Source organism: Calliphora vicina, chromosome 3 (genome assembly GCF_958450345.1).
Source record: "Calliphora vicina chromosome 3, idCalVici1.1, whole genome shotgun sequence".
NCBI lineage: Eukaryota > Metazoa > Arthropoda > Insecta > Diptera > Calliphoridae > Calliphora > Calliphora vicina.
This window is the reverse complement of record NC_088782.1, coordinates 22,628,286-22,646,276: the sequence shown is the minus strand read 5'-3', so window position 1 is coordinate 22,646,276 and position 17,991 is coordinate 22,628,286. Positions and strand designations below refer to the sequence as shown.

The window sequence follows — 17,991 nt, the reverse complement described above, 5'->3', positions numbered from 1 at the left end:
GCAATAGTCTGTCATACAGAGTTTTGATAATGAAAATATTCAATCTGCTAGTTTGTGCTCTAACTGGACAATAACCCTTAATTCTGCCATTAATTACCCTAATACTATCTAATTTCTTTCTTGGGTTGAATCGGAATTTGGCCAATTTTGGGATAATTTACCAGGACTAAGACAGTCCAAACGGTTCACAACTATATCCAGACGTAGATCCCAGTCGTTGCCTTCACCGGACACTGTGGTTTAAAATATCACCAATTTTTGTTAGGTAACGTTGGGAATGAACAGTGCAGGTTTTTTGGACTCCAGGCCGAAACTCTGAACATGTTCTATGCGACTGCCCAATGCTGGTAATATGCAGAACTAAATGGCTCGGAAGGGCGTTAATGGCCCCGGGGGACATAATTGATCTCTCACCAAATAGAATACTTGGCTTTATACGTAGCCTAAATCTGTTAGGATGAGAAAATTTAAGGCTGCACAAAAGATCCTTTGGGTCGCAGTGCGTAGAGCCTTACTAATAATAATAATTTAATTTCGATATCGAAATTATAATTAGATCTACCAAATTTATTGCTCAATATCGAATTTCATAATTTCAAATAAGGAAATTACGATAAATTTTGCTCGATATCGAATGCGGTAATTCGGCTGCAGGTCGAGTAACTGTCTGGTACCTGCCGTATTCCATAAGCATTGGCCCGAGCTGTTTTGATTTCGAAATGAGATCACAAAGAAATCACAAAGACTTTAAAAAAAAACATGAATTTAAAAGCTACTGGTTCGAAGAATATTCCTTGCAAAGAAGTTAAAATTACATTCGGTTGATCCGTAATTAAGCACTTCGAACATGAAAAACTGATGCAAATATGATATATGAGACCGTTAGCGCAAAACTGGCTTGAGCTTGATATAGTAAGTATGAAAATGATGGGGTACATGAAATTATTTTATACTAAAGATACAAGAGATAACCAGGATTTGTATTAAACTTTAACAACTTTTAAATAATTTGTAGTAGATAAGTCAGGATGAGGGTTAGGCTACTTTTACGATGACGACCTCATATGTAAAACAATAAATTCGTATATTTTATCGCCCACAACTATCAATTTCTATACAGACAAATCTATGTATTTATTTCGCTAATATAAATATTCTAAATTACTTTTAATTCAAGCTTTTAAAAATAAATTTAAATTAAAATAAACCCCTTCAATACCTTCTTAATAAATCTACTATTATATGAGTAATAAAACTTAAGCACAATATAAAAAAAAGGTTAGAACAAAAAGACACCATTAAAAACAATTGTTAAATAAATTAGTAGTAAAGTTTATTATTTAATAAGAAAAAAACATTAAAACACAAATAAATAAATGTTACCTCATTCTTTAGAAAACCACACACATATACACAGAGTTAAAAAAAATTACAATTTTTAAAAATAAATCCAATTACAAGGAATTATAGGAAAAAAATATAATGGAATAAAAAAAACGTTCGTTATACACAAATTATATAAATCTTAAATGTTAAAAACAAAACGACAAAATTTATTAACACAAAACAAATACATACTTAATTTAAACAGCCAATTAAATAACGAAACTATTGCAATAAATTTTGAATAAAATTTTGTTAAATTAAAGTAAATTCTGTCGTTAACATTTTAAAACAAAAATATGGAATTTATAGGAAAAAAAGTTTATAATTCAAACTGACCTGTTCATTTTTGGGAGATTTTAGAGAACCATAATCCATGACAGCATTAGCAGGTAACTTTTGAATTTTATTCCAATCAATGGATGGACCCTCTAAAAAAGTTTAAATATATTTTAAATGAAATGATAGTTCATGAAATTCATTTAGTTTTATAATTGAAAAAGTAGAGAGAAATAATTTTTGTGGTTTCAGCATTATTTAAGTCCTATTTTAGTGTCAGCTGTAAGCATCATCTATTTTACACATTTTAAGAAATGTTTAATTAAAAATTTTAAAAAAGCAATTTAATCACATTTCTTTACTTATTCCATATTCATAACAAATAACACAAACTCTGAATAACAAATTACCAAAAAACCCTGACAAGTTGGACACTGATAGTTCAGAGATTAATTTTTATTAGGAATACTTTCTTTCATTGGTTGTTCAGAGTTTGTTTTTTTAATGAATAATAGATTTATTATTGAGTTGGCTAGAAATTTACAACTTTATTTATCGTATGTAAGAATTTAATTTCCTACCTTCTTGCAGAAAACGTCCAAACAAATCGGAAAAGCGTGTCATTTCCTGTTGCAATGGTGGACGGCTTTCGGGCTCAACCGTTTGCAAAAGTCTATCCAAATCATTTTCCAACAAACGCAAAGCATCACGTTTAGTTAATTCATGAAACTCTTTGGAATCAGAGGGTGCTCTTTGGTGGCCACGTACCTGTTAATGAATGAAAAGAAAATGTAAAGAAGACAATTATTAAATTTGTTCATAAATTTAAAAAAGATTTTATGTAAAGTTTTTGCTTAATTGCAATATAATTTTGCTTTTATAAAGTAAAACCCAGTTTAAATGGAAACAACCATCATTGTCACATATAATCACTCACTAGGCATAATTATTTGTTAAATTTTGAGATTTAATTATTAAAAATAAGTTTAACATAAGAGCTAAAAAGAAAATATCATAAGTGAAGGGGAAGTATTCTCAGTGGAAGTTTCAAGTTTCTAGACAAATTTTCAAAATAATTTAAAGAAATAGACAAATGTTCTAGACATTTACAAATTTTCTATAAAAAAAGTTTTTAAACCAAAATTTTTAGATATCGGTGAATCTTATTTTAAATTTCAAGATTTTTGCAGAAATTAAAAATAAATTTTTTTATAAAAATTTCAAGAATAAAATTTTCTATGAAAATGTTTAACTATCGATACATTTTCTATGAAAATTTAAGAAATATTAATAAATCATTAATTTGAGGAGCCGCAGAACAAAAGGTACTTTTTCGCATTTTTTCAAAAATTGGTTTTTTGGTATTTTTATAATATTTGGATATTTGAATTCTTCTAGAAATAATCAAGTTATAAAATTTTTTTACTAAGTAAATGGGTTCTAAAAAATGTGAGCTTAACAAAACGTGTAATTTGTTTATATATTAGATCAGAATTAAAAACATTCATTTAAAATATTATCGTTAAAAAAATGCATAAAAAACATACTTTTTAATTTTGTTTTTAACAAAACGTACTTTTTTTCTTGATTTTTTAATGAAAGGTTCTTTTTCCGATATTAAAATGGTTTTATATCAAAAATCCTTAACATTTAATATGGAGACTTATGGCATTTAGATGTGTCTATTGATAAGCAAGAAACTTGTTAACATTTCCAGGTTCAATAAAACACAATTTCCCAAAAATTTTAAATGTGCGAAAAAGTATCTTTTGTTCTGCGGCTCCTCATTTATGTAAATATATATAACTTTTCCGTAAAAATTCAAAGATATCAATAAATTTTCTATATAAATTCATGATTTCGATAAATTTTATATAAAAATATTACAATAACTTGAATTTTTCTATAAAAATAATTCGATGACTTGAAATTTTAAAAAAAATTTATCGATATCGTAAAATTTTGAATCACTATTTTAAAAATTTTCGAATCTAAAAATTTTCTATACAAAATTATCAATATTTTTGAAGATTTTAGAAACATTTATCGATATCTTAAAATTTTCTATAAAAATTTTAGAAAATCACTAAATATTCTTTAAAAATAAAAGAAATTTATTTATAAAATATTTCGATATTTTAAAATTTTCTATAAAAATAATTCGATATCGATAAATTTTCTAAAAAAATATTTCGATATCTTGAAATTTTCTATAAAAATATTTCGATAACTTGAAATTTTATCAAAAAATTTAGAAAACTTGATACTTTTAATAAAAATGTATCTTAAATGTTCTATAAATTATTTCCAATTTCGAAATTTTCTATAAAAATTTTTCGATATCCTGAAATTTTCGATAAAAATAATTTGATATCGATAAATTTTCTAAAAAATATTTCGATTATTTGAAATTTACTATAAAAACTATTTTAATATCATGAAATTTTCTATAAAAATATTTCGATAACTTAAAATTTCATTAAAAAATTTAGAAAACTGGATATTTTTAAAAAAATATATCGATATCTTAAAATGTTCTATAAATTGTTTCCAATCTCGAAATTTTCTATAAAAAATTTTCGATATCTTGAAATTTTCGATAAAAATAATTTGATATCGATAAATTTTCTAACATTTTCTATTTCTTGAAATTTTCTATTAAAATATATTGATTACTATAAAACTATTTTAATATCATGAAATTTTCTATATAAATATATTTCGATAACTTAATATTTTATTAAAAATTTTAGAAAACTTGATATTTTTAAGAAAAATGTATCGATATCTTAAAATGTTCTATAAATTATTACCAATCTCGAAATTTTCTATAAAAAATTTTCGATAAAAATAATTTGTTATCGATAAATTTTCTAAAAAATATTTCGATATCTTGAAAATTTCTATTAAAATATTAATTTTCTATAAAAATATTTTAGATAACTTCAAATTTTGTATAAATAAATATGAAAATATTTCGATATCTTAAAATCTTCTATAAAAATTTTCTATAAAAATTTTTCGATAACTTGACATTTTTTATAAACATTTACGATATTTTTAAATTTTGTGTAATCATTTTCCAATATCGATAAATTTTCTCTAAAAATTTACAAAAATCGATAAATTTTCTCTATAAGTTAACAAATATCCAGAATTCTTTAAAAATTTTAAAATAAAAGAAATTTATTTATAAAATATTTCGATATTTAGAAATTTTCTATAAAAATAATTCGATATCGATAAATTTTCTAAAAATATTTCGATATCTTGAAATTTTCTATTAAAATGTTTTGATTACTATAAAACTATTTTAATATCATAAAATTTTCTATAAAAATATTTAGAAATCATGATGTTTTTAATAAAAATGTATCGATATCTTAAAATGTTCTATAAATTATTTCCAATCTCGAAAATTTCTATAAAAAATTTTCGATATCTTGAAATTTTCGATAAAAATAATTTGATATCGATAAATTTTCTAAAAAATATTTCGATTACTTGAAATTTACTATAAAAACTGTTTTAATATCATGAAATTTTCTATAAAAATATTTCGATAACTTCAAATTTTATTAAAAAATTTAGAAAACTTGATATTTTTAAGAAAAATGTATCGATTTCTTAAAATGTTTTATAAATTATTTTCAATCTCGAAATTTTCTATAAAAAATTTTCGATATCTTGAAATTTTCGATAAAAATAATTTGATATCGATAAATTTTTTAAAAAAATATTTCGATATCTTGAAATTTTCTATTAAAATATAAATTTTCTATAAAAAGATTTCAGATAACTTCAAATTTTGTATAAATAAATATGAAAATATTTCGATATCTTAACATCTTCTATAAAAATTTATCGATATCTTGAAATTTTCTATAAAAATTTTTCGATAACTTGAAATTTTTTTATAAACATTTACGATATTTTTAAATTTTGTGTAATCATTTTTCAATATCGATAAATTTACTCTAAAAATTTACAAAAATCTATAAATTTTCTCTATAAGTTAACAAATATAAAGACATTTTTACTTTATAAAGGCTTTATCAAAATGTCTTTTAAAAATTATACTTTTCAATAAATTTTCTTATTCATTAGAAGAAGCAAACCTTCCCTCTTGTCTGCATTAGCTAAAGAAAATTCAACTAATGGAAATATATGTATCCAAAAACATCCAACTGTTGTAAGACAAAATTAAAGAAGTTAAATAGCATAAACAAAATTCACTCAAGTGACAAAATTTTTAATGAATTCAACAAATTTTGGTGGTGCTGTCTGTAATGTAAAACTTACAAACGCGCTTTAGTAGAGAAATAACCATTTTAAGCATAACATCAAAAAATGAACTGGCATAAACTCTTAATGTGGAGCATAATTTATGGCTTGTTAATCCTTAAAGGAAATCATGCTAAAATTGTTAAGAAACGAGGTGTCATGGATAATTTAAATGATGGCTTGAAAGTAGCCGGGCAAATGTTTGGTAAAAAAGTAAAAGATCTATTGAAAAATTAAAAACTAATAAAAATATCACATCTTTATAGGCATTAATACAGCTGCTGATGTGGCAAATTTAGTGGCTAAAGCATTTTCGAAAAATACCAGCAATCGAAATAAGCCCGATTTATTTACCATAATACAAAAAGGTTTACAACTTGCACCTTCTCATTCCAGCAGTTCAGAAGAACGGAAACATTTTGCTTCACAAAATAATTATGAATCTCAGGAAGCTTATCAGCAGCAGCAGCCCGAGGAGACAACCCAGTTTAAGCAATTTCAAACCAAGGCATCCCCACCAAAAGAGGCAGTGGGTTTGAATTTTGGTACTTCAAATCTTATAACCAGCATGTTACGCATGGTGGGCTTTGATGCCTCCAAATTGGGAGCTTTAGCTATAAATGCTTTAATAATGATAGCCTCCGCGGTAAGTGGTTTCACTTAAACCCTACTTAAAACTTAGTTAAACTAAAATACTTTTTTCACTTTCTCCAGATTGGTAATACCATAATGGGCACCACAAAACCTAAACCCATAAATACAAACCCAGAAGGTGGACATTTATTTAATGCAAATCCTTCATTTGGCACACTTAAGAGCAATGAGAATGCTGGTGGAGAAGAGAATGCCGAAACTGGACCCGAAGAAAAGTATACACCCAATGCTCATCAGCCTAGAGCGTTAAATGATGCCACCACTATCGATTGGTTTCTACAGAATTCTTCCAACAAAATGAAACGCATACTTAAGGAAGCCACCCATAATAATTTAGCCGATAAACTCACCGACATGATAGCAAACTATGAATCGAAACAGGGCCAGGGTGCCTGTCTGAAAATGTTGGTGTGTAAGAGCTCACCGTTTATTTGGGGCATGCAAAAGTCAATAAAGCAACATATTGAGCCGAAAGATAAGAAGCAAAGTGCGGAGGAAGATTTAAATGCTGATACCGAGAAACAGTTATTTAGTGTACAACATTTCTTTACACATTTGCCCAGTGTTGATGAGTATCGGGAATATGGTGAAAAGTGTGAAAAACTATATTCGATTCATTGTAATACCACAGATTTGTATAATAAGTAATCGTATGAATTTAGAGAGTTATTGGGTTGTTGTTGGTATTTAATATTATATAGTTTTAAAATAAAAAGAAAAGTTAACAAAAAGTACCAAATTCTTAATGGAATGAAATAAGGGATAATTTTAGATTTGTATCCCAGCTTGACTTGATATTTCAAAAGCCATTTTATCGAAGATTCGTTTAAGATATTGCACTTTGTTTTACTAAAAAATTTGTATAAATTTTCTTAATATTTTATTCAACAAGTTAATGGTTCTGACTCACATTAAAATATGAAAAAGTGCAATCTTTTTGAAGAACGGAGTTTTAAAATTGCATATTTTTGAATCTAATTGAGATATTGGCTTGAAATTTTTTTGGAAGATCAAAAATTAACTTATCTAAACAGAATAAATAGGGATCAAGATATAACCGAGCGCTTTCCAAAAATATAAAATTTTTTGAAATCGGATGGGAAACAAAAAAAAAATGGCACGTGTTTAGCCTCCATAGCGCCGCCCCTGGAGAAGTTGTAGGGCCCATTTAAATAACTTAAACTCGAATACTTTTTGGCTACGCTCACATCAAATTTTATCCCGATCGGACCAGAAATGCCAGATTTATTTTCAAAACATTTTGATTCTGCCCCACTGTGCAGGGCTCGGATCTGGACTGTTTTAGTAGGGACTGGGAAGTTAAACCTCCTATATGCCCCTACTATAGGTTAATCTTCGAAAGATTCCGGGACTCTACGAAACAATCCTGGTGTAGTAGAACGGATTTCAAGGTATCCAGGGCTATTTGGCCCTAATTGGGTTGGGAAGGAAAAGTTTCCGGTCTTTAGTAGAAGTGATAACCGGTCACTGCTCAATTGGAACCTTCAATGGTAAATGGGAAATTGGCTTATAGGAATTTTGTAGGATGTGCGAGCATATTGAGGAACTAGAGACAGTGGAACATATTCTGTAACTTTCCTAGATTACAGGGTCTCAGCCAAAAATGTCTAAGGGAAAGATTCCATGATGAACTGGGGTATATAGCTAGATATGATCTAGTTAAACTTTTAGGCTTTATCAGGAGAATAGGCTGGCTATTTTAGGTAATAGGACTATGAGAAACCCAGTCTATACTTATTTCCTGTCCTTTTTGGACTGGGTTTTTTTACTTTAATTCTTTCTTTTCTTTCCAATTTTATTTCTTCTCTTCAAATCTAGTTCACACCTAGTTATATTTCTAAAGGCTATCACAATGGATCCTATGGGTCCCCTCTTCAAAACCATCTATCTATCTTTCTGAGTCCATAAAAAATATCCGCGTTTGTCGCAAATCTTAAAGTAGAATGTAGCACTCAATTTTCATTTTATGGAACTGATTAAGAAATAGTTCCACGATAGGAATCGGTTTTAGTTCTAACACTTTATAAGGAAGACACCTGTCACTTTAACATGGCGTTGGCCTATGAGGTGGTTTTGAAACCAGAGGTCACGGAACAACTCAAACAATCTTTATATATTTTGGATTTTAGTCACATTCAAAGTTATAGGTCATTTCCCTTTATTAATTCTATGTGATACGGATGAAGTACATGGAACATGAATATTGATTGTGATTTTTATTTCTTTGACCTTCGTGTTTTTTACAGGTGGCATTGAATTGTTTTGAATGTATGTGTTAATAATGCTTCAAAAAATTTACAATTTCATCCACTAAGACTTTAAATTTCCAAAAGTACCAGTTCGTGTTTTATATTTGGTTGATCAGAGGACATATACTTAAAATTTTATTTCAGTACTTATTTAAAGTGTTGTAAAACGTACCAAAATCCGGTTGTTACCCGTTTTCATTTTCTAAATATTCGAATTTCCAAAATATTCGTCTGTCTCTATTTTTGAAAAGATGAAAATATAGAGGGGTGGACAAATTTGAGGTTAGGAAGAAAATTGGCTGTTGAAATCACAAGAATTGAGCAGTCATCCTTTGACATTTATTTAGTATAATTTTGGGATATTTTAACCATGGAACGCTTTGGATTTATTTGCAAAACTAAACGAAAATAACGAATTTTTCAACAAAATCGTCTTTAGTGAGAGGAGGTCCATTATGCGGTTATGTAATCGAACTAATATTGACATCAGTGATCATTGGTTTCCACAAGTCGGCGCAACGATCCAGACAGCCTACCAAACAATTAAGTTATTGTATTAGAATTTTATCAGTCGCTGAATTTCACGATATGTTGATTTCAATTGGCAACATATGGGGCCATTGAAAGGCCGGGTTTACGTGAACAAACCTCAAACAACTTATGTTTGAAAGTTGTTGTGGTTAAGTAAACAAAGCGGAAGTCTGCCAACGCGCTAGAGTTGGACATTTCCCTTTATTAATTCCCATATTTCTACTTTACGTTGATTTCAGTAAAACTGAATTTACCAAAAGTGTGCTTTAAGCCAATTTACTTCCAAACTAGGGTTTCTATCCCGGGAATTCCCGGTACAAATTTCCCGGGGATTTTGCTAATTTTTCACTACCCGATTCCCGGGATTTTTAGTTGGGAATCCCGGGAATTAAAAACTGACGAAAATACATAGAAAACAAGTTAGAACTCTAATTTTATTCACCAAAAAAAAAATAAAAAAAATTTGCACAGTTTTTTGCTTATATGTATCTCGGCAATAATAGACCGCTTATTATTATTTATTTGGGGTTTTTCGCATGAAAATTTAAAAAGTGAATTCAATATTTACAGATTTTATTTCCTAATTGAATCATTCTAATTTCTTTAAATTTCTTCTTCAAATCCATAACAAAATAGCTTCAAAAATTTATTAAATAGTACAAAAACGCTTAATACAATTTTTTCAATTAATTTTGTAAATGATTTGATTTAACAAAAATTTAATCATTCAAAGTTTGAATAAATTCTGTTATTAATTAACTTTAAAATTAATTCTGTTTAAAAAAGGATTTATGGAATGAAAGGCTGACATTCTTTAATTACGGATTAAGATTTTAGTGAATTAAGCTCAAATTTTATTAATTAATTCGAAGCTCTGATTTTTAATAATTATAACACTAAGTTTTTATATGAAATTTGGCTATAATATGGCTATAAAATTTTCCCGATTCCCGGGAATCAAAAAATGTCGGGAAATTAAAAACCCTATTCCTAACCTCAAATTAGTTTTCTATCTTTATAGACTTTTTATTACGAAACATTAAATTTTAACTCTTCAGTCAATTAGATAACCTAAGAGAATGGAGTATTTAGTGGATTTTTCACATTTCTGGAATCAATCGTTGGGCCGGGATATCAACCAGTACACAGTGGTTCCGCCCATAGGCCAAAAATAAATAAAACGATCACAAAATATTTAGACAAAATGCAAAAAAATTTCTCTTAAATATCTAATCCTTTTAATGGCAAACCAGTTTTTACTGGAAATCTAACGGGACTTTTTAAAAATAAAATTGAAAGCATGAGCAAATATTCATTTGCAAAGCGCAGCTGAACGCTGGAAGAATAATTCAAAGCAAAAGTGCATTTCAAAACGGTCTTGCAATTGCTGTAGTCTACAAAATTAAATTATTTTCAATGGATTTTGGAGTTGAAGGTATTTATTTTATCTTTAGAAAATAATAAAAACTAACTTGTGTTGTAATTCTTGTGAAATTAATGTTTTAGTTAACCTATATGTTTGTTACTTTTTTGTAAAACTTCATTATGTTTACTTAAAGTTTTAGTTGTGTTCCCCCAAGATTCCCCCATAGGTTTCTTTTTCATTGTATTAATCTGATTCTTAAGATAATAAAAGTGCTGAAGTTAGTTGCGGAAATTTGCGGATGGGCGTGTAATCTGTAATATACTAACCCGCCCCACAGAGGGATGGCTTCATACATTTTTTTGCAAAAATTATAAGGAGTGGTTGTAGAGCGCTGAAATTTGGCACAGATAATTATATGGACCAAACTAAGAAACAAATAAAATTTTATCAAAATCGACCACGCCCAACGCTTACTGCCCATACAATCCAAATAGATTTGTTCGCATAAAATTTTTCCTATTCAAGTAAAAGTCTAGAAATTTGGTGCATATATTTTCTGAAACAAAAGAAGAACGTATGCTAAGTTTTATTAAAATCGGCCTTGCCAACCGCATACCGCCCATGCAATCCAAATGCAATACATTTTTGAACAAAAATTATAAGGGGTGGTCGTAGATCATTGAAATTTAGCACTGAGAATTATATGGACTTAATTAAAAAAATAAATAAATTTTATAAAAAAAGTCCACGTCCACTACCCATACAATCCAAATTGAGTTTTTCGCATAAAATTGTTTATATCCAAGCAAAAGTTGGTACATAAGAATTTTTTGGATATTTCGTTTATTATTCGACAAAAAATGTTAATTTTTCATCCTGTTCCGAAAACTATTCTTTTTTTTTAATCGAAACAAGACACTCCCACCTTTCATTTTATTAAAAAAAGAGCTTGGGGGAAAGTGGGGCTACATTTTTTTTCTCCATTGAAAATCAAAAATACAATAATAATTAGAGTCTTATAGATTTGGGCATATCTTCTTAACGGTTTATGTTTCCCCATATTTTTTTTTATTGATGTTGAAATGTTATATTTTTCAAATATGTTAAAGGTAAATGGTATTATTAGGAAAATTATACCACTGAATTGTATGAAAATATAAGTAAATTTGTGCTTAAGACCCTTGCATGGACTTTAGTTAAATTTTCTAAAAATAAAATAAATGTTTTCTTAAAACTATAAGTGTACATTTCATCTATAAACATTTCTCTACATAATTGCATCATTTGATTGTTGAAATTAAGTGCTTGAAAAATTGACTTTTTGACAACAAAATCCCTCTGTGCACCGTCTTATTTTTGCATCGGTACATAAAAATCTGATCCATGGAGCTAAGGTAAGCAAGCATGTAGTAGTGTCAATAGGTGAATTATCGGAGGAAGCATCTGAAGCGAAAAATAAGCATATAAAACAGTTTAGATTGCAACATACCCGAAAAATTTCGTGCAATGCTACAAATACAGAACTTTTAAATAGCCTGTTTTAAGTTCAGATCCATTTATTTCTGGAGGACAAACTTACCAACAAAGAAAACATGTAGTTTAAGTCAAGGAGTTTTAAATTTGATTAATATTTAATATATGTATATTAATGTCTTATTTTACCTTACTACCTTATATTATTTAGTAATACCTCATATTGCATTATATAACTTTGTATAACTTTTTAATTTAGTTTTTTTTTTTCAGCGTATAATTCAAATGAATTAAAATGGAATAAAAATTTACTTAAATTGTTTAAAACAAACGAATTTTCATACTGAAATATTTTATTTCAAAAATTCATAAAACAAATCTAAAAGCCAATTAACCCTCGAAAGATCAAAGGGCTACTATGGTTACAGTTGTTAATATTTTTTCTTAGAAATTTGCAAACTTTAAGTTCTTCGGGCATGCTATGAGGTGACAAATTTTGAAGACCCTAGCTTTTTTAGTTTTGGAGATATTGATTATTGACCGCTTGTTCATATAAGGGAAACCACTGTGCAGTAGCGTGATCAGATTAGTGGTCAAGAGTTTTTCCCTCACTAATTTGTTTATACTTAATACCAAAATTATAAATTATTAACCTTTAAATGCAAGAGACCCTTTCAAAAACTCAGATCAAAATTTCTTTCAAGTAAAAATATTAAAAAAAAAAATAACAATATCGTTAAAACAATATAAAAAATATTGCATTAGTACACTAACAGGTTAAATTGCGTATATTGCAAATAATTTTAATGTATTTTTCATTGACTATAATTGAAAATGCAAGTTATTGACATGCAATAGACATACGACTGATTTACACACATTGTATTCATTAATTTTGTACTAGACACAGTGATGTACAGGGAAAGAAATGAGAGAGAGTTTACAAGTTTTCTATAGCTATTAAATAATGCAACAATTTAATGATTAAATAAAGTGTAATAGGTACTTATAATTTATTTTAAAAACAAATGAAACAAGCCCAAGTGCTGGTTAGAATAAATAGTAAAGATGATTTTAGATACTGAACAAAAAGTGACATTCAATATACAAGTAAATACTTTATAATAGTATATGTATTTATGGGCTGGTTGAAAGCACTGTAATTGTAAAATTTAAATAAGTATATGTTAGATTATATAACTAAATTTAAATGGCTTACTAAATAAAAATTTGTGTTAAAAAAGTAATACAAAACAAGTAAGAGAGCTATGTATATTCGGCTGTGCGGAATTTTATATACCCTTAATCAAAATATTCTTTAAGATAAAAAAATTTTGGAAAAAACTTTTTTGGTTAAAAAAATTTTAGAAAAAAAAAATTTATCAACAATTTTTTGTTTAAACATTTTGACCGATTTTGACCCATTGTCTTGTTGAGACAGATTTCTGTCTACAGAAAACTGTCTTGTTGAGACAGATTTCTGTCTATAGAAAACTGTATTGTTGAGACAGATTTCTGTCTATAGAAAATTGTCTTGTTGAGACAGATTTCTGTCTATAGAAAACTGTCTTGTTGAGACAGATTTCTGTCTATAGAAAACTGTCTTGTTGAGACAGATTTCTGTCTATAGAAAACTGTCTTGTTGAGACAGATTTCTGTCTATAGAAAACTGTCTTGTTGAGACAGATTTCTGTCTATAGAAAACTGTCTTGTTGAGACAGATTTCTGTCTATAGAAAACTGTCTTGTTGAGACAGATTTCTGTCTACAGAAAACTGTCTTGTTGAGACAGATTTCTGTCTATAGAAAACTGTCTTGTTGATACAGATTTCTGTCTATAGAAAATTGTCTTGTTGAGACAGATTTCTGTCTATAGAAAACTGTCTTGTTGAGACAGATTTCTGTCTATAGAAAACTGTCTTGTTGAGACAGATTTCTGTCTATAGAAAACTGTCTTGTTGAGACAGATTTCTGTCTATAGAAAACTGTCTTGTTGAGACAGATTTCTGTCTATAGAAAACTGTCTTGTTGAGACAGATTTCTGTCTATAGAAAACTGTCTTGTTGAGACAGATTTCTGTCTACAGAAAACTGTCTTGTTGAGACAGATTTCTGTCTATAGAAAACTGTCTTGTTGATACAGATTTCTGTCTATAGAAAACTGTCTTGTTGAGACAGATTTCTGTCTATAGAAAACTGTCTTGTTGAGACAGATTTATAGAAATCGGTCCAAATTTATATGTTATATAAGATGTTGTTAAGGCGTTTGAATTGTATATCATTTGATATCCATATGTTAATGACTTAGTTATCCAGATATATGTAGATCAAAAATAGGTCAAAAATCGAGGTAGACGTGGTTTTTTGTTTATACCTCAGCCATTTGTGAGCCGATTTTCTCGAATTTAAATATCAATCTAACCGGTACTATAGCGTATAAACTGATGTATCAATCATGTATGTAAGTTAATTAGGCGCTTCGAAAAGTTGATTTCAACAGACAGATGGACATGTTACATTGACTCCGCTATCTATAACGATCCATAATATGGGGTCGAAAATTAAAAATGTGGAAATTACAAAAGGAATGACAAACTTATATGGTGAAGGGTATACAAATATCGATAATCAAATCAAATTTCCAGCAACACTAACAAAAAAAAAAAAATACTGGAGAGCACGTACAATTAACATGAACTGCAAACATAAAAGTAGATATTTTGCCAAACAATTAATTTGTAATTGTAACTGTCAGATAAATAATACATAATGTCCCATAAAGTGTATTAAAAAAAAACACCCAAGTATAAGTAATTAAATTTTGTTAAGTATTTTCTAATATCTTGTAAATATTTCTATAATTCTATAAAAATATTTACATATATTTTACATTTATGCTGCATATTGTGGTTAAATAATTGATGAAACCTCAAATCTGTTAGATTTTCACATGTCTATGCTGATTTATGTGGCTATGTAGTATATAAATTTCATTATTTATTTATAATTGTTATTGATCCATGACACATTTCAGATCAACAGTTGTTTCTGACCACGACCTTAGACAATGCCAATATTATTGTTAACAATATTAATAATATTTACATTATTTAATAGAATAAATTTAATAATTGTTGAATTTATAGCAGGAAAGTGTTGATATTCGCAAGTAGCAGTATATCAAATATCTGCTGAATTTTTTTTTTAATTATAACAATTGGCAAAAACAATATTTGTAGGAAATAGAATTTAGTAGTGTATACAATTTCAAAATCACAATGAAATTTTTTTTTATTTGTAATGCAGTAACTGTGAAAATGTTTCTATTTTGTCATACTCTTTACATCTTCTAAACACTAGTACTTGCGTAAATAGTAAGAATCCTGAAAGGGAAAATTTTGAAAAAACAAAAATTGAAAAAACAAAAAAAAAATTTTCAATTAAAAAAATAATTCGAAAAAATTTTTTTTACAAAAATGTAAAATGGAAAAAAATGTTGTTTACATAAAAATATTTCAAATTTTTATTTTGAAGTATAATTTGGAGAAGGGCATATTAGATTCTATAAACCAGTTCAATTTCCATTTTAAATCCTCTTGAATTTTAATGGAAAATCACAATTTCAAGTGTTCTACTCCGAATTTGAAATCAAAAATACGAATTTTCGAATTTCCCTCCTCTTAACTGAAATGACAATACTGATCCAGTCAACAGGAGGCATCTGTCAGTTGACTCCTGTCAAAATTTGAATAAGCTGCGTCATTTAGTTTGTGTGTACTTTGTGTGCTCATTAAGTATAATTCACTCAAACCAAGAATAAGCTTGATAAATACTATGGGCCAATAAATTAATTCAAGAATTAACAATGTGAAGTTCTTAACATTAAAATTTCACTTTCATACAAAATGAAATTCTGGGAAATGGCTGAATGAATTCATTGGATCCAATGCGATTATCTTTTTTCATCAAGATCAAATTTTTTAACCAAAAATACTTTTTTTTAACCAAAGGCATTAAACTTGAAACACAAAATGAAATTCTGGGAAATGGCTGTATGAATTCATCATAATGTACAGTGTCTCTGGTAGCAAAATAAATGATAATAATTAATATCATTTATTTTGCTACCAGAGACACTGTACATTATGATGAATTCATTCAGCCATTTCCCAGAATTTCATTTTGTATGAAAGTGAAATTTTAATGTTAAGAACTTCACATTGTTTATTCTTGAATTACCATAAAATGTTCCTTCCGGTATAAGCAATTCAATAAAAATTAAAAACATAGAAAAATTAATAACATTTTAAATGTTTGTCAAAATTTCTTTTATGTTTACTTAAGTTAAATTGTAATATTATTAAGAGTCAGAAACGGTTTCGATTTTATAATTTTCATAAAGTCGAATGACAGCTGGAAAGCCAAAATTAAACCACTACGTAAGTGGATTAAGTGGATTGCAGCATTACTGATTAATAAGTTACTACACACTTATTACCTAGTAATGCATTACCTAATGAGTTGTCTGATACAAAATCAAAATTAAGTCAAAGCAACTTTAAATAAAACTTACTTCCAAATAAACTTTAGTTATTATTTGTCACACTATTCAAAACTATTAAAGCTTTTCAAAATCAAGTGGTTAAAACAGTTTATTTTTTTAAAACACTTGAAAATTTACTACTGCCTTTAAAGGATCAAGCATATATGACAACTAGATAGGTAACTGAGGACCAAAAACCTATCCCAACAGACCATTTCAGAAGCAAAATGCAACTAAATTGTAGAATAAGCTTATCATAAGAGAAAAAGTTAACAATTTAACAAATATGATTGCAAACGACTTATGCACGCAATAGTTTTGTAAGTGTTGTTGAGAATGATGTCCCGTTACATGACGTGTGCGTGCATTTAGTATTATTTGTTGAAGTTTTCAGTCTTAAGGTACGGTCAGACACAGCTAATATTTGACGTTTATCGTCAAATATTTCATTGCCTGAATCTGACCACAAATAAAATTTTGAGCAAACAACAAAACAGATGATTTTAGTCAAACAAAATTATTTGTCGGCACACAAAATATTTTCTTAATGTGAACAAAGTGTGACCACTAGCTATATAAATACCTAAAAAATATATAATTTGATCTTGCAAATATTTTTAAGGTTAAAGCACTTATTTGGAATTCTAAAGCAATTATTTTATTAAAGTTTTAATGAATTTTGTTATCATATAGTGAATTTAATTTTTCACTTTTTGTTTGACCAAACTGCTACGAAAAACAATCAGTAAATTTATTTGGCGTGTGGTCACACTATATCAAATACTTTCATGAAATAATTGTTTGATCAAATAGAGAAAAACAGAAAATTATTTGCTCAGTATGGCGGAAAAATAAGAGGAGTTTATTAAAATATTTTTTGGTACTAAATTAAAGACACAAATTCACTATTTTTTTTTTTAACATAAATATATATTCAATATTTCTTTAATATTTGTTATTTAAATTATTTTCACTAAATAATTGCATTAATAAATGAAGTCTTCTTCTTCACATAAAAGTCATTCAGCACAGGATGACATACTGGGAGAAAAACTAATTGAAGACATGAAGTCTATGTTGCGATTTTTGCAATTTTATGCGATTTATATATTTATACGTTTAACATAGTCTGATGTTTGATTATTTTTTATTTATACATGGAGTTTGTTTATTTTCAAAATTTAAAATTGCTCATATGTACATATGGAAT

At 27.6% G+C, this 17,991-nt stretch overlaps 2 protein-coding genes across 3 annotated transcripts in view; one reads left to right on the top strand and one right to left on the bottom strand.

Annotated features, from left to right (window-relative positions):
* The window catches only part of UGP (UDP-glucose pyrophosphorylase), a 42,120-nt gene that overhangs the window by 6,159 nt on the left and 17,970 nt on the right, over positions 1-17,991 (bottom strand). For both annotated transcript variants that reach the window (XM_065503054.1, XM_065503053.1), the window contains exons 2-3: positions 2,244-2,430; positions 1,723-1,814 (exon numbers count right to left, since the gene is read on the bottom strand). In XM_065503054.1, the coding sequence (XP_065359126.1) occupies positions 1,723-1,814; positions 2,244-2,430 (279 nt within the window). The remainder of the gene's footprint in view (positions 1-1,722; positions 1,815-2,243; positions 2,431-17,991) is intronic.
* LOC135953711 (uncharacterized) lies at positions 6,015-7,248 on the top strand. Its single transcript, XM_065503689.1, has 4 exons — positions 6,015-6,151; positions 6,213-6,592; positions 6,661-6,739; positions 6,806-7,248. The coding sequence occupies exons 1-4, from the start codon at positions 6,034-6,036 to the stop codon at positions 7,246-7,248; spliced, it is 1,020 nt and encodes a 339-aa protein (XP_065359761.1). The 5' UTR covers positions 6,015-6,033.

Bases quoted from the DNA above. Each gene is read 5' to 3' on its own strand.
- LOC135953711 (XM_065503689.1), top strand. From the start codon at position 6,034: ATGTGGAGCATAATTTATGGCTTGTTAATCCTTAAAGGAAATCATGCT. The intron at 6,593-6,660 runs GTAAGTGGTTTC...CACTTTCTCCAG, and splicing joins TAATAATGATAGCCTCCGCG to ATTGGTAATACCATAATGGG. The intron at 6,740-6,805 runs ATCCTTCATTTG...CCGAAACTGGAC, and splicing joins TGGACATTTATTTAATGCAA to CCGAAGAAAAGTATACACCC.